The sequence below is a fragment of the Bos taurus genome, chromosome X, assembly GCF_002263795.3.
Source record: "Bos taurus isolate L1 Dominette 01449 registration number 42190680 breed Hereford chromosome X, ARS-UCD2.0, whole genome shotgun sequence".
NCBI lineage: Eukaryota > Metazoa > Chordata > Mammalia > Artiodactyla > Bovidae > Bos > Bos taurus.
In genome coordinates, this window is record NC_037357.1 from 74,384,842 (window position 1) to 74,409,935 (window position 25,094).

At 36.7% G+C, this 25,094-nt stretch overlaps 1 protein-coding gene across 5 annotated transcripts in view; it reads right to left on the reverse strand.

Moving 5' to 3' along the window:
* Positions 1–25,094, reverse strand: part of ATP7A (ATPase copper transporting alpha) — a 130,846-nt gene that overhangs the window by 24,756 nt on the left and 80,996 nt on the right. For all 5 annotated transcript variants that reach the window (XM_059883521.1, XM_059883522.1, XM_059883520.1 and 2 more), the window contains 9 exons: positions 22,144–22,307; positions 11,476–11,637; positions 9,710–9,786; positions 9,290–9,515; positions 7,950–8,183; positions 6,595–6,686; positions 4,643–4,770; positions 3,485–3,639; positions 3,137–3,271 (listed from right to left, as the gene is read on the reverse strand). In XM_059883521.1, the coding sequence (XP_059739504.1) occupies positions 3,137–3,271; positions 3,485–3,639; positions 4,643–4,770; positions 6,595–6,686; positions 7,950–8,183; positions 9,290–9,515; positions 9,710–9,786; positions 11,476–11,637; positions 22,144–22,307 (1,373 nt within the window). The remainder of the gene's footprint in view (positions 1–3,136; positions 3,272–3,484; positions 3,640–4,642; positions 4,771–6,594; positions 6,687–7,949; positions 8,184–9,289; positions 9,516–9,709; positions 9,787–11,475; positions 11,638–22,143; positions 22,308–25,094) is intronic.

Consider the following 25,094-nt stretch of genomic DNA (forward strand, 5'->3'; position numbering starts at 1 on the left):
AGCCATGAAATTAAAAGACGCTTACTCCTTGGAAGAAAAGTTATGATCAACCTAGATAGCTTATTCAAAAGCAGAGACATTACTTTGCCAACAAAGGGCCATCTAGTCAAGGCTGTGGTTTTTCCAGTGGTTATGTATGGATGTGAGAGTCGGACTGTGAAGAAAGCTGAGCGCTGAAGAATTGATGCTTTTGAACTGTGGTGTTGGAGAAGACTCTTGAGAGTCCCTTGGACTGCAAGGAGATCCAACCAGTCCATTCTGAAGGAGATCAGCCCTGGGATTTCTTTGGAAGGAATGATGCTAAGGCTGAAACTCCAGTACTTTGGCCACCTCATGCAAAGAGCTGACTCATTGGAAAAGACTCTGATGCTGGGAGGGATTGAGGGTAGGAGGAGAAGGGGATGACAGAGGATGAGATGGCTGGATGGCATCACTGACTCGATGGACATGAGTCTGAGTGAACTCCGAGAGTTGGTGATGGACAGGGAGGCCTGGCGTGCTGCAATTCATGGGGTCGCAAAGAGTCGGACACGACTGAGCGACTGAACTGAACTGAATTGATTCTTACTAAGTTCTCAAATACTTAAACTAAGTGATGGTCTAAGAGTTATATAGAGAGAGAACTGGAAGGTATTTTCATAGACATCTAAGCTTATGCTTTCATATATGTCTTAAATATATACACTAATTCCAATCCTGAAATTTAGGTATTATTATCACTATGTTACAGATGACAAAACTGAAGATAAGAGAAGTTAAGTGAATTAAAGGTTATATCTCTAACATGAGGCACAGTCCAGGTTTACTATGCCACTTTATAACACCATACCATAGAGACTATCATAGACTTTGAGAGAAGCAGACATTAATATTACTTTAATATTGGGATTGGGGGCAGGAGGAAAAGGGGACGACAGAGGATGAGATGGCTGGATGGCATCACCGACTCGATGGACATGAGTTTGAGTGAACTCTGGGAGTTGGGGATGGACTGGGAGGCCTGGTGTGCTGCAATTCACGGGGTCACAAGGAGTCGGACACAATTGAGCAACTGAACTGAATTGAATATTACCTTATATTTATAAAGAGTTCAATAAATTACAAAGAGTTTCTAATATATTATTTAACTTTTATGACAACTGCAAGTTATGTTGGATGAGTATTATTAAAATTTCACTTGAGGAAACTGAAGCTCAAAGAGAAATTAAATTGACCTCAGATCACACTGATTCTGACATAGCTGAGATTTCAAGGTTTTCCTCAATATATCCATAGTCCTTTGTGAAAGCAAAATCATGCTAGGATTGAGACTATGTATAAAATGTGAAAGGTCAGTATAGGCATCGATTGATTTCAGTCACTCAGTTGTGTCCGATACTTTACAACCCCATGGACTGCAGCACGTAAGGCTTCCCTGTCCATCATCATCTCCCGGAGCTTGCTCAAATTCATGTCCATTGAGTCGGTGATGCCATCCAACCATCTCATCCTCTGTCGTCCCCTTCTCCTCCTGCCTTCAATCTTTTCCAGCATCGGGGTCTTTTCTAATGAGTTGGTTCTTCACATCAGGTGGCCAAAGTATTGGAGCTTCAGCATCAGTCCTTCCAATGAATATTCAGGACTGATTTCCTTTAGGATGGACTGGTTGGATCTCCTAGCAGTCCAAGAGACTCTCAAGAGTCTTCACCAACACCACAGTTAAAAAGCACCAGTTCTTCAGCACTCAGCTTTCTTTATGGTCCAACTGTCACATAAATACATGACTACTGGAAAAACCACAATTTGATTAGATGAACCTTTGTCGCCAAAGTAATGTCTCTGCTTTTTAATATGCTGCCTAGGTTGGTCATAGCTTTTCTTCCAAGGTGCAAGGGTCTTTTAATTTCTTGGGTGCAATCACCATCTGCAGTGATTTTGGAGCCCAAGAAAAGACAGTCTGTCACTGTTTCCACTGTTTCCCCATCTATTTGCCATGAAGTGATGGGACCAGATGCCATGATCTTCACTTTTTGAATGTTGAGTTTTAAGCCAGCTATTTACACTCTCTTCTTTCACTTTCATTAAAAGGCTCTTTAGTTCTTCGCTTTCTGCCATAAGGGTGGTATCATCTGCCTATCTGAGGTTATTGATAATGATATCAATAACCTCATTATAGGCATACCTCAGAGACACTGTGAGTTCAGTTTTGGACCACCAAAATAAAGTGAGTCACAAGAATTTTTGAATTCTCAAAGAAGGTAAAAGTTATGTTTATACTATACTATACACTGTGTGTGTTAGCCTCTCAGTCATGTCTGATTCTGCGACCCCATGACAGTAGCTCACCAGGTTCTTCTGTCCATGGGACTCTCCAGGCAAGAATATTGTAGTGGGTTGCCATTCCCTTCTCCAGGGGATCTTCCTTATCCAGGGATCAAACTCAGGTCTCCTGCATTTCAGGCAGATTCTTTACCAACCCAGCCACCAGGGAAGCCCATACTGTATACTATATTGTAGTCTATTAAGTATGAAATATCTTTATCTCTAAAGAAATACATTTGGTGTTGGTTTAGTCACTAAGTTGTATCCGACTCTTGCGACCCCATTGACTGTAGCCCACCAGGCTCCTGTGTCTAGAGGATTTTCCAGGCAAGAATACTGGAGCGGGTTGCCATTTCCTTCTCCAAGGGATCTTCCTGACCCAGGGATTGAACCCAGGTCTCCTGCACTGCAGGCAGTTTTCTTTACCGACTGAACTACCAGGGAAGCCCCAAAAAGGCCAAAAAAATATGTATATACCTTATTTAAAAAGTAATGCTGTTGTAAAAATGGCATCAATAGACTTGTTCAACACAGGGTTGACACAAACCTTCAATCTGTAAAAAACACAATATCTGCAAAGCACAATAAAGCAAAATGCACTAAAACAAGGTATGCCTATACTTGCTTTTGGAAAATCACAAGTTATAATGAAAAAAATCTTTCCAAAAGGAAATCTTTTATGTCTACAGAAATGTAAATGTTATTCTTATCAGCTTGTCACTCCAATCTGTTAAAGATACCAGTAATTATTAAAATTATTTTCAAATTAATTACTTATGCAAAAGATTCACAAACTGTTTTATATATGATAAAGAGATGTTTATAAGTCACTCACGGGAAAGTAGGTTTCCACGATTTCAAAATTCAGAAATCCAATTATAATCCAAACCAAAAGGGTAGCAATGGAAACAATAACAATAAAAGGAACAAAGTAGCCACTGAGTTTGTCTGCAAACTGCTGGATAGGAGCCTACAATTAAAAAATAATAATAATGATATGTATGTGAAAGTCTCTTGTTTTGATAATGAATACAGAGTATATGTAGTACTGAGCAGAAATATTTTAATAAACTCCATATTAATACAACTGGAATTAAACAAAGGAACCTATTAAAACTAGACCAAGATTTATACTGAGTGGGCTTTAATGAAAATACTTTCTGTTTCTAGGGAGTTAAGTTACCTTTGATGTTTGTGCCTCCTCTACAAGTTTGACAATTTGAGAAAGGGTTGTGTCTGCTCCAACATGGGTTGCACGGATAAGGAGTGACCCATTCTGGTTAATGGAACCAGCAATCACTGTGCTTCCAGATTTCTTGGCCACAGGCATTGCCTCTCCTATGTAAGGAAAAAAGATAGATTTAGGGAGCATAAGTAAATACTATCTTGAAATACACCATTATTTGTTAATTATCAAAAAATCATCTAGAAAGGAGATTCTTCCTTCATGCAACATAATCTGGACAAACACCTAGGAGAAAATTGCCTGACTTTTTCCTTATGCCAGTTCTGGGCCAAACCCCAGGGATATATATCTTAAACTGGAAAAACCTAATGTGCTAACTCTTTTGGTAGGTACTTTTGGAACTCCACACTAGTCTTAGATCATTGGTTCTCAACCTGTTCCCAAGAAGCATTTATAAATATAAGAAGAGAGTTCTTGTCTGTAATAACTACAGATGGGGCACAGGGTACTGCTACTCCAACTTAGTGGGTCAGGATCAGGGATATTAAATGTACCATAATGTACAGGATAGTCAGACAGAACTAAGAACTGTCCCATCCAAATGAGCAATAGTACCCCTACTGAGAAATGAAGAATCCTAAATTATTTTCACACGCAGTTCATAAACTGAGCCTCTTCTGGTACTATGATAAGGACTGAGGTAGGAAAGGTGTTAGTTTGGTTCTACTTTAGATTGGCCTTAGTTATCTAAGATCTCCAAAACTACTCTAGGTCTATTCTTTTTAGAGCTGACCCTGATGTTGAAAACCTGGAGTCCTATCCCAGCTAAGACTAGATGGGTCTTTAGGGCAAGAACTCAGGAAAATTTGCCAAAGTCTATTGGGCTCTACAGCAGGATATGACAACTTCTTCTGGTTATACATTCTAGTAATTAACAATCCTCAGTGAAAAAGAGCCTTCAGTACCATAAGTAAAATCACAAAGTAAATCTGCAGAAATTGATTTAATATGGTCTTAAAAAGAACTCATATTCTCTATGCTTATTATTTATTCAGTCCACAGTTTCTATAAAAAGCTCTTCACGTTTCATGTAATTTTTAATTAATACTTTGGATTCACTTCACCTTCATGTTACGATCCTCTGAAAGATCATACCTGTGATGAGGGACTCATCTACCATAGAATGTCCTTCAATAACACGCCCATCCACTGGAAATTTGCCTCCTGGAACCACTTTAATAATGTCTCCACGTTGTACAAGTTCCACATCCACTTGCTCTTCACTACATATGAGTTAAAATAAAAAGTACTATGAAAATCTGCTTCTCCCTCTGATCTTTCCATGCAAGCTTTATAGTTCACATCATGCTTGTGGCCCCATTAACTACTACCAATGCAAGTTAGAACCAACACTTAAGTTAGGAACTACAATGTCAGTCAGTCCTTTTCATTGTTGGGGAATAGCTCAGTACCTGGCACAAAGTAGCACTCTAAATATTTGTTGAATAGTCATTGAACAAATACATGAAAGCCTTAGAAATAAAGTAATAGGTTTTATTTAACAAAACAACTTATTTACACAATTTTATAAGGGCAGAAATGAGAAATACAAAAGAATGAAATCTAATCAAGTCTTTAGCTCTAACTTTCAGTTTACAGGTAATATAGGAGTTATAGAACAAGTTAAATGATTCCAGAAGGAAACAGAGACAAATGGACTGTGGGATATTTTCAGGACAACTGACAGATGTTTCTTTAACAAGTTAAGTGTATGGAGAGAGGGAGGAGCAGCAAGAAATGAGGGAGGGAGAACTGGAGAGAGGAGTTGTTCTAGATTAAAACAAACATGTCAGGAGAAAGACAAACTGTATGATGTGTGTGCGTGTGTGTATGTGCTCAGTTGTGATCGATTCTTTGTGACCCCATGGCCTGTAGCTTGCCAGGCTCCTCTGTGCATGGGATTCTCTGGACAAGAATACTGGAGTAGGTAGCCATTTCCTTCTCCAGGGGATCTTCCTGACCTAGGGATCAAACCCACATCTCCTGTACTGGCTGTGCTGTGCTTATTCACTCAGTCATGCCCAACTCCCTGTGACCTTTACCACTGCACCACAAGTTTTATACTGTATGATATCACTTATTATATATGTGGAATCTAAAAAATACAACAAACTAGTGAATATAATAAAAAAGAATCAGATTCACGGATACAGAGAACAAACTAGGGGTTATCAGTGGGGAGAGGGAAGGGTGAAGAGCAACACGGGTAAAGGATTAAGAGGTACAAATCATTAGATACAAAAAACCTACAAGTATATATTGTTCAATACGGAGAATATAGCCAGTATTTTATAATAACTACAAATGGGGTATATAACCTTTTAAATTGTGAGTCACTATACTATATACTTGTAACACATAATATCATACATCAACTATAACTCAATTAAAAATAAAAAAATACATGTTAGTCAAATGCAATAACACACGGACTTTGAATTCCATTTTAAACAAAGAAACTCAAAACATTTTGGAGACAACAGGAGAAATGTTAATAAGGACTGTGTATTAGACCATATTAAAGAATTATTGTTCATTTTCTTAGATGCAATATGGTATTATAATTATATAAGAATATGTCTTTTTTTAAAGATACAACAGGAATATTGGCGGTAAAACCATATGACTGGGATTTACTTTAAAATTCTACTACAACAAAAGAAAGATAGATCATACAGATGAAGTAAAGTGTGGTAAAATATGAATAATTGTTAAATCTTGGAGAAAGATTATGTGGGTTCATTATACCCTTCTCTCTGGTGTGTGCTCAGTCACCAAGTCATGTTCAACTCTTTGTGACCCCATGGACTGTAGCCCACCAGGCTCCTCTGTCCATGGAATTTTCCAGGCAAGAATAGTGGAGTGGGTTGCCATTTCCTATTCCAGCAGACCTTCCCAACCCAGGGATAGAACCCATGTCTCCTTCATTGCAGGCGGATTCTTTACCACTGAGCCACCAGTGAAGCCCCACCCTTCTCTCTACTTCTGTGTATATTCAATATCTTTCCTAAAAGTTAAAAAAGAAGAGGAATAATGAAGATAAATACCTCAAGAGGATATTATCAGAGTCAAGAGTTACAATAGTTGCTTCTGTAGCTTGTAGTGAAATTAGTTTGGCAAGAGCCTCTGATGTTTTGCCCTATAAATTAAAACACACATGTAAACAATGCCAAGGAAGAAAAAGTCTTATGTAAAATAAAGACACAATCTTTAACATTTACCTAAGAGATCACTTTAGGAATGTTAATTAGTTCATATCAGATGTCTGACTTCGAAAATAAAAAGTACACAAGATATAAAATATATTAGGTATAATTCATAAAAAATAATATAAATTAATAAGAAAAACATCAGAACCCAATAGGTACAAAGGCAAAGGACATAAATAAGCAATTCATTTAAGAAGAAATATAATACCTGATGTGTAGAATAATGTTTATTACTGATACTAATAGAAGAAATGAAAACTAGAGCAACTCTATGATACCATTTAATACCTACTAACTTGGCAAAGATTTAGATAGGAATTGGTGCTGATGAAGTTGTAGTAAAACTACTTACATACTCTTGATGGCAAAAATTGTTAAGATTAATAGCATGAGCCATAGAAAAATTTATGTCCTTTAACCATATCTTTTGTAATTTATCCTAAGATATTAATTCAACATAAATAACCATTAAACACGAATATGTTTAACACAGGATTATCTAAAATTAAACACTGGAAACAATCTAACTTAGGACAAAAGCAGAATGGTTTAGTAAATTATAGTACAAAGACTTGAGAGAGTATTATTTAGAAATACTGGATAATTATCTAGACTGTAAAAATAGGGGGAAAACTTTAAAATGTTAAGGGTACAAAGTGGTATATACACCATATTTGCCACTCTGTAAAATATAAATGAATATGGAATAGGATTGGAAAGTTATTTCCATTATAGCATGGGACTGTGGGTAAATTTTTTCCCATTTTTATTTTAAATCTTGTGGCCACATCAATTTTTCCATTAATAATGTGATGTAAGTAAAATGTGCTTGTGTTGTGCTTGTGTTTAGTTTGTTCAGTCATGTCCAACTCTTTCGACCCTTTGGACTATAGCCCATCAGGCTCTTCTGTCCGTGGGATTTCCCAGGCAAGAATACTGGTAGGCTGCTGTGCCTTACTGCAGGGGATCTTCCTGACCCAGGGATCAAACCATTGGCAGGCAGATTCTTTACCACTGACCCACCAGGAAGCCCCCCAAAGGAATACTTAACCTAAAATATTGCTAAAATAAGAATATTTTAGTACATGGTTAACAACATAAATCAATGTATATTTCCAATAATTGGTCTAGAAAATATTATAATAATTTATCTACCCAAGATTTTTAACAAATGTCACCCTTTTTTACTTTACCTTTGCTACATGTTCCAGCCACCGGCCTAGTGCAATAAACACAAATAGCATAGGAGGTGTGTCAAAGAAAGTAACAGGGTTCACTTTGGCTCTCTCATACATTGCAACCAGAAGAATAACCAAAGAGTAAGCAAATGCAATGGTTGTTGCCAGCACAATCAATACATCCATATTTGCAGTTTTATGCTTCAGTGCTTTGTAGGCCTGAATATAGAAGTGCCAGCCTCCAAAAAACTGTAATACAGAAACAGTGATCAGTGCTTTTTTAAAAAAAGCTGACATTCACATTTATACCTCAATAACTAAGATAAAATATCAACGTTAACTTCCTTCGGCTTTTATCTAATCCATAAACAACTAAGGAGAATTTTTTTTTAGCCACACCACGTGGCTTGTGGGAACCTTAGTTCCCCTATCAGGGACGGAACCCAGGCCATGGAGAAATTCCCCTAGAGCTTTTTTAAAGCTGAAACAAAAGTGTTTGTAGTTTAGCAGATACATGTGTATAGGGATTCAAATTGCTGTAAAGCCCTTGGCAGCCATCCTCAATGATTTAATGAATATTCCATAATATAAAGGAAGTAAAATGATTCTTAGATTTTTCTTTTGAAGCTAGCAAAAACAAGAACTAGGGAAAGAATTACATTGACAATGATTTTTTATATAAAACTCGCCTTCTTTTCAAAATTCAACCTGAATGGTACATCACAAGCTACTGGATCCGTCCACTGTTTTCATTAGAATACATAACTGAAAAGCTTATTTTTCATTAGTTAGAGAAACATACTAGGGTGTTTTAAAAATCATTATTGTTTTTTATGAGGATCAGAAAAAGGGATAAATCTATTAGAAGTGTTCCACAGGAAAAACTTATCTGAAAAGAAGAGTTGAAAACATACAGAGAATAATAAACTTAAGTGCCATGGAGAAATAATAAAAATAATACCACTGTTATGATTATTTAATAGAATAAATAATAAATATGCTAAAATATATCATATAAAATAGTTTAATGAAAATATAAAGAAATAAAATAACATTTTATTATTATAATAACTAAATATGAAGTTGTACAGAGTAGCAGATATGAATGCCAAATTCATATCTAAATACGAATTGAACTCTTATTATTTCCTCTGTCATTAAACAATATCCTTTAGGGATTAAAATGAAATTCATTATCTATTTTAATCCTCAGTTTAAAATTATTTTTCTAAAGCATCCAGCATAAAATGATCATACTTCTGGCCAGTGTTTGTCATACAACTGAAAATAGCCTCACCTACTAGTTTTGACTAGTTTTCATTATTAACAAATATACTTGCTAACATTTCACTTGCCTGTACAGGAACACACAATAAAAAAGATAGCAAATTCATAATGGACAATCCTGGCAGGATCTGGCGCTCCAGGAACATAGAAGAATGAATGTTGATCATTTCTTCTTGGCTCATGTTCTGATTATGTTGAAGACTTGCAAGATGGTGGTCCATAACCATCATATATATCATCAGTCCCATTACAGGTATACAGAAAAATAGGCTCACAAGAAAGGCCCGTCGCCACCTAATATAGAAAAGATCATCTGAGTAAACATCTAATGGTTAAAGATTCTGTGTACCATAGCGAAACATAACTTGTGACCAATTTCCACCCAGTGTAAGGATGCTATTGAAAAAATAACTGACATGCTAACAGTATGTTAAATTTGTAAACACAAATCAAAATATGTTTTTTATTGACACTCCAAAAGTACTTACTGTCTTATTTCCCGTTTATGGTCTAGGTGGCTTGCTGACCGGTCCTTCTTGACCAAAGAAGCTTCAAAACCCAAGCTCTAAGGAAATTCATGAAAAAACAATTATTTCTCTGAATGTACAAACATTATGTACAGAAATTTTAAGCTGTGGTATTGTCATTAAGAATAATTCAAGTGCAAATCACTATGGGGAATATAAAGATGAAGATGTGCTTCCTTCTCTTGCATGCTCAGTCGTGTCTGACTGTTTTGATACCTCAGACTATAGCCACCAGGCTCCTCTGTCCATGGAATTCTCCAGGCCAGAATACTGGAGTGGGTTGCCATTTCCTTCTCCATTCCTTCTCTTAATTATCTTTGTTTCTAGTCTTTCATCAAAGAAATAAATGTTTCCTCAATTCTAGTTAATATCTATTCCTACTATTTCCAAATTATTGATTTAATTCAAGCGTAGTTGTCCTCAGTAGAGGTTCTTCTATCAAGAAGTAAACTAAAGCCTCTAATAAGTAATTTTGGGAAAAAAGCAGAAATATATTGCTTAGTCAAGCTGACAGACTGTATGATGATCTAATAACAACAGAATTCAGCAGTAAAATCATAAATCTTACACTTTGACAAGCATCTACTAGTACTGATGTATATTAATCAGTTTATTTTTACTTTTAGTTTTGACATCTATCTATCCATCCATACATCCCCGAGAGCACAGAAAACTGAATGAGAGGCCATAAAAGTTAGCACCATGCTAAACATATTATTCAAGGCTTTGCATATGTAGTCTTTACTCTTGTTCTAGCAGGAATAAATAACAAGAATGAAAATTTTCCTCAATAAAATAAAGTACTGAAAGAAAATTATACCTAAATAAGATTCATATGAACATAGACAGTAACATACACTATATTTTCAGCTGCTAGGGAAAATGCTGCCTTCTTATATTTCTTGACAGTGTAGCACAGAGAAAAGAGCAAGCATGAACACTGGAGTCAGGAAGATTAGGCTCAAATCCCTGGCATGACACTTACTAGCTTATGTGACTTTGGGAAGTAACTTAACATCTCATAACCTGAGTTTCCTCACCTACAAAATGAAGACGACAGTACTGTTCTGAGAATTAAATCAAGAACTGAAGCTTTGCAATCTGCATAACTGGCACATAGAAGATACTCGAAAATGCTAGTTTCACAAATATGTTAATGGTACTACTGTCTACATTAACAGGATCTTATCTAAATGATTAATATGCTTTTTAGGTCATTAGAACAACAATGCTACACCACACGGAAACAATACATGCGATACTTCACCATGTACTACCATTTACGAGCTACTGAAGAATACAGGATGAATTTGTCACAATGAAAAAGGTTTGGTCTTTTATATTTCTTACTTTAACTAAGGTAGTAGTTAAAGCTTTGACTTAAACAATATAGCATCTAGCAGGATATTCCACTTTTGTAATGATTAATATGAATTTAACTCAAAAGAAATTATCCTTTACTTATATTTTCTAAACATTTCAAATGACCTGAGGTTCTACTTCAAGTCCCATCCTGATTAATACTATCAATGTGCCTTTAGCTAATTCCTCCTGACAAAGTCCAAAACATAAAAAATAAAACGGTAAAATGCTTATTAAATTTTGAGACAATTAAACAAAGGAATCAGATTTTTTTCATCATTTCTTTCTGATATAAACCAGAAGTGATCTGAGGGAGTGCTGACTGGATAGGTAAGAACATGGAAATGTAAAGTCTTGGCACTTACTTCAATTGTATGAATAATATCTCTGGGACCAATAATTTCTGGATCATATTTAATATGTGCTTTGTTGGTTGCCAGGGCCACAGAGCAGTAGAAGATCCCTCTGTGTTTTGTGAGGGTAGACTCTATTTTATGGACACAGGAGGCACATGTCATTCCTCTCACCTGTTAAAGACAAAGGCTTTGTTATTCAGAAATGCGCTTATTTCCCTCCATTAAACGTGTTATTACTTTAAACTGAAAGAAATCCTATAACACGGTATAAACACACAAAATCTTATCTGCACTATTAATATGCTTTAGATATGACCATTAGGTCACTGTTTTTATACCACATTGAACAAAGATATGGTCCCAGCTACAAAAAGTAAAAGGGCTTCCCAGGTGGCGCTAGTGGTAAAAGAACCTGGCTGCCAATGCAGGAGATGAAAAAGATGCAGGTTTCAACCCTGGGTTGAGAAGATCCCCTGGAAAAGGAAATAGCACCTCACTCCAGTTTTCTTGCCTGGAGAATCCCATGGACAGAGGAGCCTGGTGGGCTACAGTTCATGGGGTCGCAGAGAGTCAGACGTGACTGAAATGACTTAGTTAGCAACAGGTTAAACAGAAGAGGATCTCATTAAAAGTATCCCTCTTCCTGTTACACTCAGTAATAGAGGATTTGACAACTATCACAGTTTCTTGTATTCTGTGCCTTGTTTCCCTCTAAATTTTTCTCACCCTGCTCAGTTCAGCTCAATTCAGTGACTCACCCATATCCAACTGTTTGAGACCCCATGGACTACAGCACGCCAGGCTTCCCTGTCCATCACCATTTCTGGGAGCTTATTCAAACTCATGTCCATCGAATTGGTGATGTCATCCAACCATCTCATCCTCTATCGTCCCCTTCTCCTCCTGCCTTCAATCCTTCCCAGCATCAGGGTATTTTCAAATGAGTCAGTTCTTCCCATCAAGCAGCCAAAGAATTGGAGTTTCAGCTTCAGCATCACTCCTTCCAATGAATATTCAGAACTGATTTCCTTCAGATGGACTGGTTGGATCTCCCTGCAGTCCAAGGGACTCTCAAGAGTCTTCACCAACACCACAGTTCAAAAGCATCAATTCTTTGGCGCTCAGCTTTCTCTGTAGTCCAACTCTCACATCCACACATGACTATTGGAAAAACCATAGCTTTGACTAGACGGACCTTTGTTGGCAAAGTCATGTCTCTGCTTTTTAATATGCTGTCTAGGTTGGTCATAGCTTTTCTTCCAAGGAGCAAGTGTCTTTTAATTTCATGGGTGCAGTCACTATCTGCAGTGATTCTGGAGCCCAAGAAAATAAAGTCTCTCACAATTTCCATTGTTTCCCCATCTATTTGTCCTGAAGTAATGGGACCAGATGCCATGACCTTAGTTTTCTGAATATTGAGCTTTAAGTCAACTTTTTCACTCTACTCTTTCACTTTCATCAAGAGGCTCTTAAGTTCTTCTTCAATTTCTGCCATAAGAGTGGTGTCATCTGCATATCTGAGGTTATTGATATTTCCCCCAACAATCTTGATTCCAGCTTATGCTTCATCCAGCCAGCATTTCTCATGATGTACTCTGCATAAAAGTTAAATAAGCAGAGTGACAATATACAGCCTTGGTGTACTCCTTTTCCTATTTGGAACCAGTCTGTTGTTCCATGTCCAGTTCTAATTGTTGCTTCTTGACCTGCATACAGATTTCTCAAGAGGCAGGTCAGGTGGTCTGGTACTCCCATTTCTTTAAGAATTTTCCACAGTTTGTTGTGATCCACAAAGTCAAAGGCTCTAGTGTAGTCAATGAAGCAGATGTTTTTCTGTAATTCTCTTGCTTTTTCGATGATCCAACAAATGTTGGCAATTTGATCTCTGGTTGCTCTATCTGTTCTAAATCCAGCTTGAACATCTGGAAGTTCAGGGTTCACATACTATTGAAGCCTAACTTGGAGAATTTTGAGCATTACTTTGCTAGCATGTGAGATGAGTGCAATTGTGCGGTAGCTTGAGCATTCTTTGGCATTGCCTTTCTTTGGAATTGGACTGAAAACTGACCTTTTCCAGTCCTGTGGGCACTGCTGAGTTTTCCAAATTTGCTGGCATATTGAGTGCAGCACTTGCACAGAGTCATCTTTCAGGATTTGAAATAGCTCAAATTTCAAATGGAATTCTTTTGAATTCCAAAGAATTGATGGAATTCCATCACCTCCACTAGCTTTGTTCATAGTGATGCTTCCTAAGGCCCACTTGACTTCACATTCCAGGATGTCTGGCTCTAGGTAAGTGATCACACCATCGTGAATATCTGGGTCATGAAGATCTTCTTTGTATAGTTCTTCTGGGTATTCTTGCCACCTCTTCTTAATATCTTCTGCTTCTGTTAGGTCCATACCATTTCTGTCCTTTATTGTGCCCTACTTTGCATGAAATGTTCCCTTGGTATCTCTGATTTTCTTGAAGAGATCTCTAGTCTTTCCCATTCTATTGGTTTCCTCTATTTCTTTGCACTGATTGCTGAGGAAGGCTTTCTTATCTCTCCCTTCTATGCTTTGGAACTCTGCATTCAAATGGGTATATCTTTCCTTTTCTCCTTTGCCTTTCACTTCTCTTTTCACAGCTATTTGTAACGCCTCCTCAGACAGCCATTTTTCCTTTTTGCATTTCTTTTTCTTGAAGATGGTCTTGATCCCTGTCTCCTCTACAATGTTACAAACCTCCGTCCATAGTTCTTCAGGCACTCTGTCTATCAGATCTAATTCCTTGAATCTGTTTGTCACTTCCAATGTAAGGGATTTGATTTAGGTCATACCTGAATGGTCTAGTGGTTTTCCCTACTTTCTTCAATTTAAATCTGAACTTGGCAATAAGGAGTTCATGATTTGAGCCACAGTCTGCTCCCAGTCTTGTTTTTGGTGACTGTATAGAGCTTCTCCATCTTTCTGCAAAGAATATAATCAATCTGATTTTGGTATTGACCATCTGGTGATGCCCATATGCAGAGTCTTCTCTTGTGTTGTTGGAAGACGGTGCTTGCTAAGACCAGTGCGTTTTCTTGGCAAAATTCTATTAGCCTTTGCCCTGCTGTATTTTGTACTCAAAGGCCAAATTTGCCTGATACTCCAAGGTATTGCTTGACTTCCTACTTTTGCATTCCAGTCGCCTATAATGAAAAGGAGACATCTGTTTTTTGTGTTAGTTCTACAAAGTCTTGTAGCTCAACACAGAACTGTTCAACTTCAGGTTCTTCAGCATTAGTGGTTGGGGCATAGACTTGAATTACTGTGGTATTGAATGGTTTGCATTAGAAATGAACAGAGTTCATTCTATCGTTTTTGAGATTGCATCCAAGTACTGCCATTTCCCTCGTGGTACAGAGGGTAAAGTATCTGCCTGCAATGCAGGAGACCCGGATTCAATCCCTGGGTCAGGAAGATCCCCTGGAGAAGGAAATGGCAACCCACTCCAGTATTCTTGCCTGCAGAATCCCATGGACGGAGGAGCCTGGCAGGTTACAGTCCATGGGGTCACAAAAAGTCAGACACGACTGAGTGACTTTACTTTCTTTTCTTTCACTGCATTTTGGACTCTTTTGTTGACTATGAGGGCTACTCCATTTCTTCTAAGGGATTCTTGCTCACAGTAGTAGATATAATAGCCATCTGAGTTATATTAACCAATTTCAGTCCATTTTAGCTCGCTGATTCCTAAAATGTTGATGTTCACTCTTGCCATCTCCTGTTTGACCACTTCCAATTTACCTCGATTCATGGACCTTACATTCCAGGTTCCTAGGCATTATTGTTCTTTACAGCTCAGAATTTACTTCCACCACTAGTCACAATCACAACAGGGTGTTATTTTTGCTTTGGCTCTGTCTCTTCTTTCTTTCTGGAGTTATTTCTCCACTGTTCTCCAGTAGCGTATTGGGCACCTACCAGCCTGGGAAGTTCATCTTTCTGTTTCCTATCCTTTTGCCTTTTCATACTGTTCATGGGGTTCTCAAGGCAACAATACTGAAGTGGTTTGCCATTTCCTTCTCCAGTGGACCACCCTGCTAAAGCATATGTATGTATGTAGATATGTATGTACATATATATGAATGTATGTTCATATTTATCCTTTAGTATTACTTCTGCTAAGTCGCTTCAGTCATGTCTGACTCTGTGTGACCCCATAGACAGCAGCCCACTAGGGTTACCCCCGTCCCTGGGATTCTCCAGGCAAGAACACTGGAGTGGGTTGCCATTTCCTTCTCCAATGCATGAAAGTGAAAAGTGAAAGTGAAGTCGCTCAGTTGTGTCTGACTCTTAGTGACCCCATGGACTGCAGCCTACCAGGCTCCTCCGTCCATGAGACTTTCCAGGCAACAGTACTGGAGTGGGTTGCCACTGCCTTCTCTGTTAGTATTACTTCTAGTGACAAATGTGTCATTACTTCTAATGACAAAAGTGTTCTACCTTTGTCCAAAAATGTATTTTGCCCTATGTCTTGAGTGAAGTTATACTTCATTTACACATAAATTCTACAGTGGAAGGGCGGGACTTCTGGAATGACTGTGCAAGGAGTTCAGCAAATCCTTGCCCCAAATGGCAATGATTAAACTGCAAAAGTTTAATCATTGGATAAAAGTTTCAAAAACCAACCACTGAAATATTATGAGAAGTAACCAAAAGGATTATACAACAACTTACAAAGTATTTACTCAAGAATATCTACTAAAAGAACATCATCAATAGTAGAGGAAGGATTTCTGAAAATTCTCCCCTCCCTAAAAGCAATGAGAAAATCTGCAAAAGTTGTCAGCACCAACTTTTTCAGAAAAGTTAGAAAGTTGGTGGGAATGAAAATTGCTGCAGCCACTATGGAAAACAGGATGGATCTTCCTCAAAAACTAAAAATACAACTACCATATGATCCAGCAATTTCACTTTTGGGTACAAATCTAAAGAAAGCAAAAACACTAGTTCACAAAGATATGAGTATCTCAATGTTCATAGCAGCATTATTTACAATAGCCAAGATATGGAAGCAACCTAAGTTCCATCAATAGACGAATGGATGAAGATGTTGTATGTATGTATATGTGTATATATATATACACACACACAGGGGAATACTACTCAACCACAAAAAGAATGAAAATTTGCCATTTGCAACAGCATGAATGGAGTTGGAGGATATCATGCTTAGCAAAATAAGTCAGAGAAAGATGAATACTGTATCTTATCATGTATATGTGGAATCTAAAAAATAAAACAAATGAATATAATGAACAGGAACAGACTCATAGAGAACAAATTAGTGGTTATCAATGGGGAGAAAGTAGGGAAGGGGGACAATATAGGGGTAGGGATAAAAAGGAACAAACTACTATGTACAAAATAAGCTATAAATATATATTGTACAGCACAGGATATAAAGCCAATATTTTATAATAACTTTAAACAGAATATAATCTGTAAGAATTCTGAATCACTATGCTGTATACCTGAAACTAATATAATATTGTAACTCAGCTACACCTCAATTTTAAAAAACTGATTAAAAAAGAAAATTGGAAATTAAAAGTTTACAGCAATGCAGGAAGCATTTATTCAAGACAATCAGATAAATTCCAGTAAAATAGTAAGCTATGTGGCGTTACATTTTGCTGTATTCCCATCCCCTCTCCTCCAGCTCGGTGATAGCTATGAGGACCAACAGGCCACAGTCATGGTGAAAAACAGCATCAGGGGAGCCACCAGAGAGAAAACAAAGGATTGGCATGTCTTCAAAGTCTCATTCCCATAGAACTGTCATTATTTGACCTGTCTGATGGTTCTCTCAAATATTCCACTTGCAAAGCTGTCTGTCTGTTCCTGACGATCTCAGTGCATACAAAAAGCCTTTTCTCCAGGAGAATTTGTCAAAACAATTAGGGGAAATTATTTAACCTTATGGGTGCCTGAGCCAATGGATAACAGCTGGGGAAAACAGTAGACTAACAAAAGACCCTAAAAGGGAAAAAGCTGGGAAGGAAGATGTCCATAAGAGTTCCAGCACATTCCTAGGAATCTAGAAGACCATGCACATGCATAGGGCTATGCATATGTCCAGGGCTGTGTGTATCTTCAGAGAAGAACTGAAAGAGCCCTAAGTTCTCAACTCAGGCTGACCTTTAGGCTCTGTAGAAGCAGGAATTAAAGGTTAAGGCAAAACTGACAACTGCTTGGCTGAGTGTTCAAGGCATGCCTCAACATTTACAAAGAGCTCTTTAGCAAAGACTTGGATACTTTTTTTTTTTATTTTTTAATTGAAGGTAATTGCTTTACAGAATTTTGTTGATTTCTGTCAAACCTCAACATGAATCAGCCATAGGTATACATATATACCTATATGTCTGCTCCCTCCTGAACCTCCATCCCATCTCCCTCCCCATCCCACCCCTCTAGATTGATACAGAGCCCCTGTTTGAGTCCCCTGAGACATACAGCAAATTCCCATTGGCTATCTATTTTACATACAGTAATGTAAGTTTCCATGTTACTCTCTTCATACATCTCACCCTCTCTCCTCCCCTCTCCCCATGTCCATAAGTCTGTTCTCTATGTCTGTTTCTCCATTGCTGCCCTGCAAATAAATTCTTCAGTACCATCTTTCTAGATTCCATATGTATGCATTAGTATAGCTATTTATCTTTCTGACTTATTTCACTCTGTATAATAGGCTCTTGGTTCATCTACCTCATTAGAACTGACTCAAATACATCCCTTTTTATGGCTGAATAATATTCCATTGTATGTATGTGCCATAACTTCTTTATCCATTCATCTGTTGATGGACATCTAGGTTGCTTCTATGTTCTAGTTATTGTAAACAGTGCTGCAACAAACATTGGGGTACAAGCGGTTTTTCAATTTTGGTTTCCTCAGGGTATATGCCTAGGAGTGGGATTGCTGCATCATATGGTGGTTTTATTCCTAAGGACTGGGATACTTATTGGTTCCAGATATTTAAGGAAATCACTGTGGAATTGTTAGCTGACTACTGAGCTAACCAAACAGAGACTTCAGTGGACACACAGAACAAAGAACATTGACTTTATATAATCAGCTCAGAAATCACTAAAAAAACAATAACAATGACAAATAACAACAAACAACAAGCCATAAGGCTAATAGCCAATCTTTCAACAGAAACTCTGCAGGCCAGAAAGGAGTGGCAGGATATACTTAAAGTGATGAAAGGAAAAAACCTACAATCAAGATTACTCTACCCAGCAAGAATCTCATTCAGATTTGAAGGAGAAATCAAAAGCTCTATAAGACAAGCAAAAGCTAAGAGAATTCAGCAGCACCAATCCAGCTCTTCAACAAATGCTAAAGGTCCTTCTCTAGATAGGAAACACAGAAAAGGCCTATAAAATCAAATCCAAAACAATAAAATAAATATTAACGGGATCATACTTATCAATAATCACCTTGATGTAAATGGATTAAAAGCTCCAACCAAAAGACAAAGACTGGCCAAATGTATACAAAAACAAGATCCCTATTTATACTGTCTACCAGAGACTCACCTCAAACCTAGGGACACATACAGACTGAAAGTGAGGGGCTGAAAAAAGCTGTTTCATGCAGACAGAGATCAAAAGAAAGTGGGAGTAGCAATAGTTTTATCAGATAAAATAGGCTTTAAAATAAAGACCATCTATAAGAGACAAAGAAGTGAAGTGAACAAGACAAAGTTGCTCAGTCGTGTCTGACTCTTTGCAACTCCATGGACCATACAGTTCATGGAATTCTCTAGGCCAGAATACTGGAGTGGGTAGCGTTTCCCTTCTCCAGGGGATCTTCCCAACCCAGGGATCGAACCCAGGTCTCTCGCATTGCAGGTAGATTCTTTACCAGTTGAGCCACAAGGGTAGCCCAAGAATACTGGAGTGGGTAGCCAATCCCTTCTCCAGTGGATCTTCCTGACCCAAGAATCAACCCAGGGTCTCCTGCATTGCAGGCGGATTCTTTACCAACTTAGCTATCAGAGAAGCCCTAAGGACACTACATAATGATCAAGCGATCAATTCAAGAGGACATAACAATTATTAATACATATGCACCCAACATAGGAATACCTCAACACACAAGGCAAATCCTAACTACTGTTAAAGGGGAAATTGACAGTAACACAATAATCGTGGGGGACTTTCATACCCCACTCACACCAATGGACAGGTCATCCAGATGAAAAATTAATAAGGAAACACAAGTTTTAAACGATACCTTGGACCAGTTGGACCTAATTAATATCAACAGAGCATTTCACCCCCAAACAATGGATTTCACCTTTTCTCAGGAGCACATGAAACACTCTCCAGGACAGATCACATCCTGGGCCACAAATCAAGCCTTGGTAAAGTTTTTAAAAATTGAAGTCATTTCAAGCACCTTTTCTGATCACAATGCTGTAAGATTAAAAATCAACTACAGGGAAAATCTATAAAAAACACAAACATATGGAGGCTAAACAACACGCTTCTGAACAACCAACAGATCACTGAAGAAATCAAAAAGGAAATTAAAATATACCTAGAAACAAATGACAATGAAAACATGACAACCCCAAATCTATGGGATTCAATACAAGTGGTACTAAGAGGGAAGTTCATAGCAGTACAAACCTACCTCAAGAAACAAGAGAGACATCAAATACACAACCTAACCTAACACCCAAAGCAACTAGAAAAAGATGAACAAAAAACCGCCAAAGTTAGAAGAAGGAAAGAAATCATAAAGATCAGAGCAGAAATAAATGAAAAAGAAATGAAGACTATAGCAAAGATCAATAAAATTAAAAGCTGGTTCTTTGAGAAGATAAACAAAATAGATAAACCATTAGCAAGATTGATCAAGAAAAAAAGGGAGAAGACTCAAATCAGTAAAATTAGAAATGAAAAAGGAGATGTTACAACAGACAACACAGAAATACAAAAGATCATAAGAGACTACTATGAGCAACTATATGCCAATAAAATGGACAACTTTAAAGAAATGGACAAATTCTTATAAAAGTACAACCTTCCAAAACTGAACCAGGAAGAAATAGAAAATTTGAACAGACCAATCACAAGCACAGAAATTGAAACTGTAATCAAAAATCTTCCAACAAACAAAAGCCCAGGACCAGATGGCTTCACAGGTCAACTCTACCAAAAGTTTACAGAAGAGCTAACACCTATCCTACTCAAACTCTTCCAGGAAACTGCAGAGGAAGGCAAACTCCCAAACTCATTCTATGAGGCCACCATCACCTTAATACCAAAACAAGACAAAGATGCCACAAAAAAAGAAAACTACAGGCCAATATCACTGATGAACATAGATGCAAAAATCCTCAACAAAATTCTAGCAAACAGAATCCAATAACATTAAAAAGACCATACATCATAATCAGGTGGGCTTTATTCCAGGAATGCAAGGATTATTCAATACATGAAAATCAATCAATGTGATACACCATATAAACAAATTAAAAGATAAAAACCATATGATTGTTTCAATAGATGCAGAGAAAGTCTTTGACAAAATTCAACAGACATTTATGATAAAAACTCTCCAGAAAGTAGGCACAGAAGGAACATATCTCAACATAATAAAAGCCATATACAGCAAACTCATAGCAAATATTATCCTCAGTGGTGAAAAACTGAAAGCATTTCTTCTAAAATCAGGAACAAGACAAGGGTGCCTACTCTTAACATTACTTGCCTTTTGACTTTGTTTATGGTTTTTTCTCCAAACATGAAATTTTTATGTACCTGAATTTATCAATCTTGTCTTTTATGGATTTTATATGACACTTAATAAGATTCTTCCTACTCTAATATTATTTTTTAAATGTTAAATCAGGTGTTATCATTGGGAAAAGCTAGGTAGTGGCTACAAGGAAATCCTCTGTACTATTTTTGCAACTTCTTTGTGATTTTAAAATTATTTCCACAATAGACTGATAAAACAAATAGAGTAAAACGTTAATTGTAGAATACATGCAGTGTGTTTGAGAGTGTTCAACTGCACAATTCTTTTGACTTTTCCAATGTCTGAAATTTTTATAATAAAATATTGAAAAAAAAACTCTAAATATGTCTTCTAGTAATTTCATGGTTCCATTTTTTACATTCAAATTTTTGTCTGAGCTGGAACTTCGGTACAAGGTTAAATTTTTTGTTTTAATTATTTAAGTTATACAAATTTAAAAAAACAACAAAACAAAACAAAACAAAAAAAAACAAATAAAATATTTTCTGGGTTGGCAATAATGTCATTTTAAACCAATACCTACACCAATAACATACCTAGCTTTATGACTTTATTTATAAAATTTAAGTCTTTAATGCATCTAGAATTTATTCTTTTACATGCTACTAGGTAGGAATCATACTATATTTTTAAAGTAATTTTCATTTATTCATTCAAACCCAATTCCTGTTTATTGGTTCTTAATAGAAGTGATGATTATCTTTTACATTCTGCACTTGAAGGTCACCATTGTCAATATCTTTCCAGTTTCCTTCATTTTCATTTTATGTTTTACTTTCCCAACATTTTAATTATTTTTGGATCTCTTTTCTGAATTCTCGCCAAGTTTTTCCTGGATATTCTATTAACCACATAAACCTTCTTACTTACAACAAGTTCCAAAACACCATCTCCTTCATCAGCATTTTCTATCACAGTGGATCCAAATCCAAGCTCTCGGATTAACTCGGCTATCACTGGGGGTTGTATGAGAGCAGGGTTATACCTTACTTCTGCCTTGCCAGCCATCAGAGCCACAAGTATGGAATATATTCCTAGGAATATTGATAAGAAAAACAAGTCAGATAACATTTCTCATAAAAAGAGTAATCTTTTAAACAATATTTATTTATTTGACTGTGCCAGGTCTTATTTGCCACAGGTGGGATCTAATTCCCTCACTGGGAATTGAACCCAGGTCACCTGAATTTACAGCATTGAGTGTTAGCCACTGACCCACCAGGGAAGTTCCCAAGAATAATTTTATAATAGTTTTCTTTTCATTTAACTATGAAAGGGTTAAGTGAATCTAGAAAAATTTATTTCTTCACTTTTATACAATCTTGAACCCAAATAAAACTATGTGAAAACTTGGCCTCATTTTTAAAAACTTTTTATTATGGAAAATTTCAAATACACACACACACACACACACACACACTCAAGACAGAACAACATAATAAACTCAATGTACCCATCTCTCAGCTTCAATAACTGTCAATAATACTGGGCTGCTCAAGTTTCATATATATATTCCTACCCACTCATCCCTACCCTCTACCCTGATTATTCTGAAGCAAATCCCAGATATCATTTAATATGTAAAATTTTAAATATGTATCTCTAAAAGATAAGACTCTTTTTCTTGGACTTCCCTGGTGGTCCAGTGGTTAAGAATCCACTTGCCAATGCAGAGGACATGGGTTCAATCCCTGATCCACGAGGATCCCATATGCTACAGGGCAACTAAGCACATGTACCACAACTACTGAGCCTGTGAGCCGCACTACTGAAGCCTGTGTGCCTAGAGCTCATGCTTCACAACAAGAGAGGCCACCACAATGAGAAGCCCTCGCACCGCAACTAGAGAGAAGCCCCGCTCACCACAACTAGAGAGAGCCCACATACAGCAAAAATTGAAAACCCAGCACAGACAAAATAAATAAATAACCTTTAAAAAAGACTCTTTTCTTTAAAGAAATAATCATAATACCATTATCAAACCTAAAATAATTCTTCAATATCATCAAACATCCAGGCAATATTCACATTTCCACAACTGTCTTAGAACTGTTTAACACTGTTTGAATTGCAATCCAAATATAAAGTATTTTTAGGAAATGAATATATTTTTAGAAACCTGTAAGATAGAGTCCTAGAGAAAAGAACTCATTTACTTAGGAAATCAATGTAATTGTAGCAAACAATCTAAGAATATACCAACATACACATTATAATATTATAAAATAACAGTCATTTCTCTCTCAAATTGTATTGCCTGACACACACTAATCTAAAATGCTCTTACTCCTCCCCCCCTCCAAAAAGTGCCACACAGCTTAACAAAGCAGTTCATTTATGGCAGTCATGCTGTTCTCTGGTATCAGCATTTTGTTAACAACCAATCCACTTCTCTAGGTCAGCTATTGCTGTCATTTCCAGGAAGAAAATTAATAACATGCAGCAGAAATAGCAGTTCCTTCTGGGAATCTGTGGCACTTGGTGGCTACCTGACAGGGAATAGGAATCAACAGTCCATAGGTCAGCTCTGGGGTTTGATAAAAAGAAAAAAATATCCAAATACTAATTTAATAATAGTTTTTAATATGAAAATAAACTATCTAATATAATCTAAGCTTTCTATATGAAATTGGCTACCAAAAAAAGTACTCTTTTCTTTGGAGAAAAAGGTAGTTACACATGGGCTTTGTGAGTACCAAATAATTCAGAGGATTGGATCATAGGAGAGTATCGGTGATAAGAGAAGGGTATAGGGAAAGGAAAAATATCTTTTCACTTCTGCTGAATGTAATCTATAGTCAAAAAGAAACAGAAAATCTGTTTTTTCAAGTTTCAAAAACATTTTACACTTATATAAATTATGGACAATTTTTAAATTTTTACTTCAAAATACAATTAGAACTTTTTTCTATTCATTTTTAAAAACATAATGCAGATGAAACTGAGGGAAGACGAGTGCCACTTAATTAAAAAAAAAGAGAAGTGAATATAGTTAGATTGTGAATGCAGTGAACGTTGAACCCAGCTAGGCCAAAGATATTTCTAACTAGGTTAAAAGGTGGTAAAGGAGCAATAGAAAGTAATTGAAACAATCAGTTTTAGGGATTAAAAAAAAATCTGTAATTGTTATCTGTAGTAGCCATTGCTTGTCTCATGAGAAAGTCTATATCTGAACTGCTCCTAAAATAGTTGGTTCTAAAGTTAAACAAGCCCCTTGGAAATTTCTTTTTGCTTTCATTTTCTTGCAACCTTCCTCCTGTTCTTCTTAATCACGCAAAGTATAATTTAGCCCAGACTGCACTCTAATTAGATATAATGCCAGATGAAATGAAGGATGTTGAAATGATAGAATGTGGACAAGGTAATATTGAACTTAAGATGGCTCTAGTATATAACAACACATTTTGTTACAATAATGTTCTAATCTTTACATATAAGTTGAGTTTACTAGCCATAGGTCTGTATTATTATTCTATATACTTGATTTCCCCAATAGTGATGATAAGCTTATATTAATCATATTTATTCAGCCCTTATGACTATCAGTAAGATACCTGGGGCTAGGGCTACTTACCAAACCTATGACTTCAGGCTCATTAAACATAACCACCTATCTCTATGGTTAACAAATCTACTATACTATGCAATGAAGTCCATTAATGTGAGTGCAAAATTAAAAGCTAAAACATCTGAGTGTGACTAAATAAAAAAACATATTGCAGATTTTCTAAGAATTTGTAACCAAAAATGAAAACTTGTACACAATATTGAGTAACTTTTGAACACTCTTACTACAAGTAACGATCAGTAATCAAACTGCT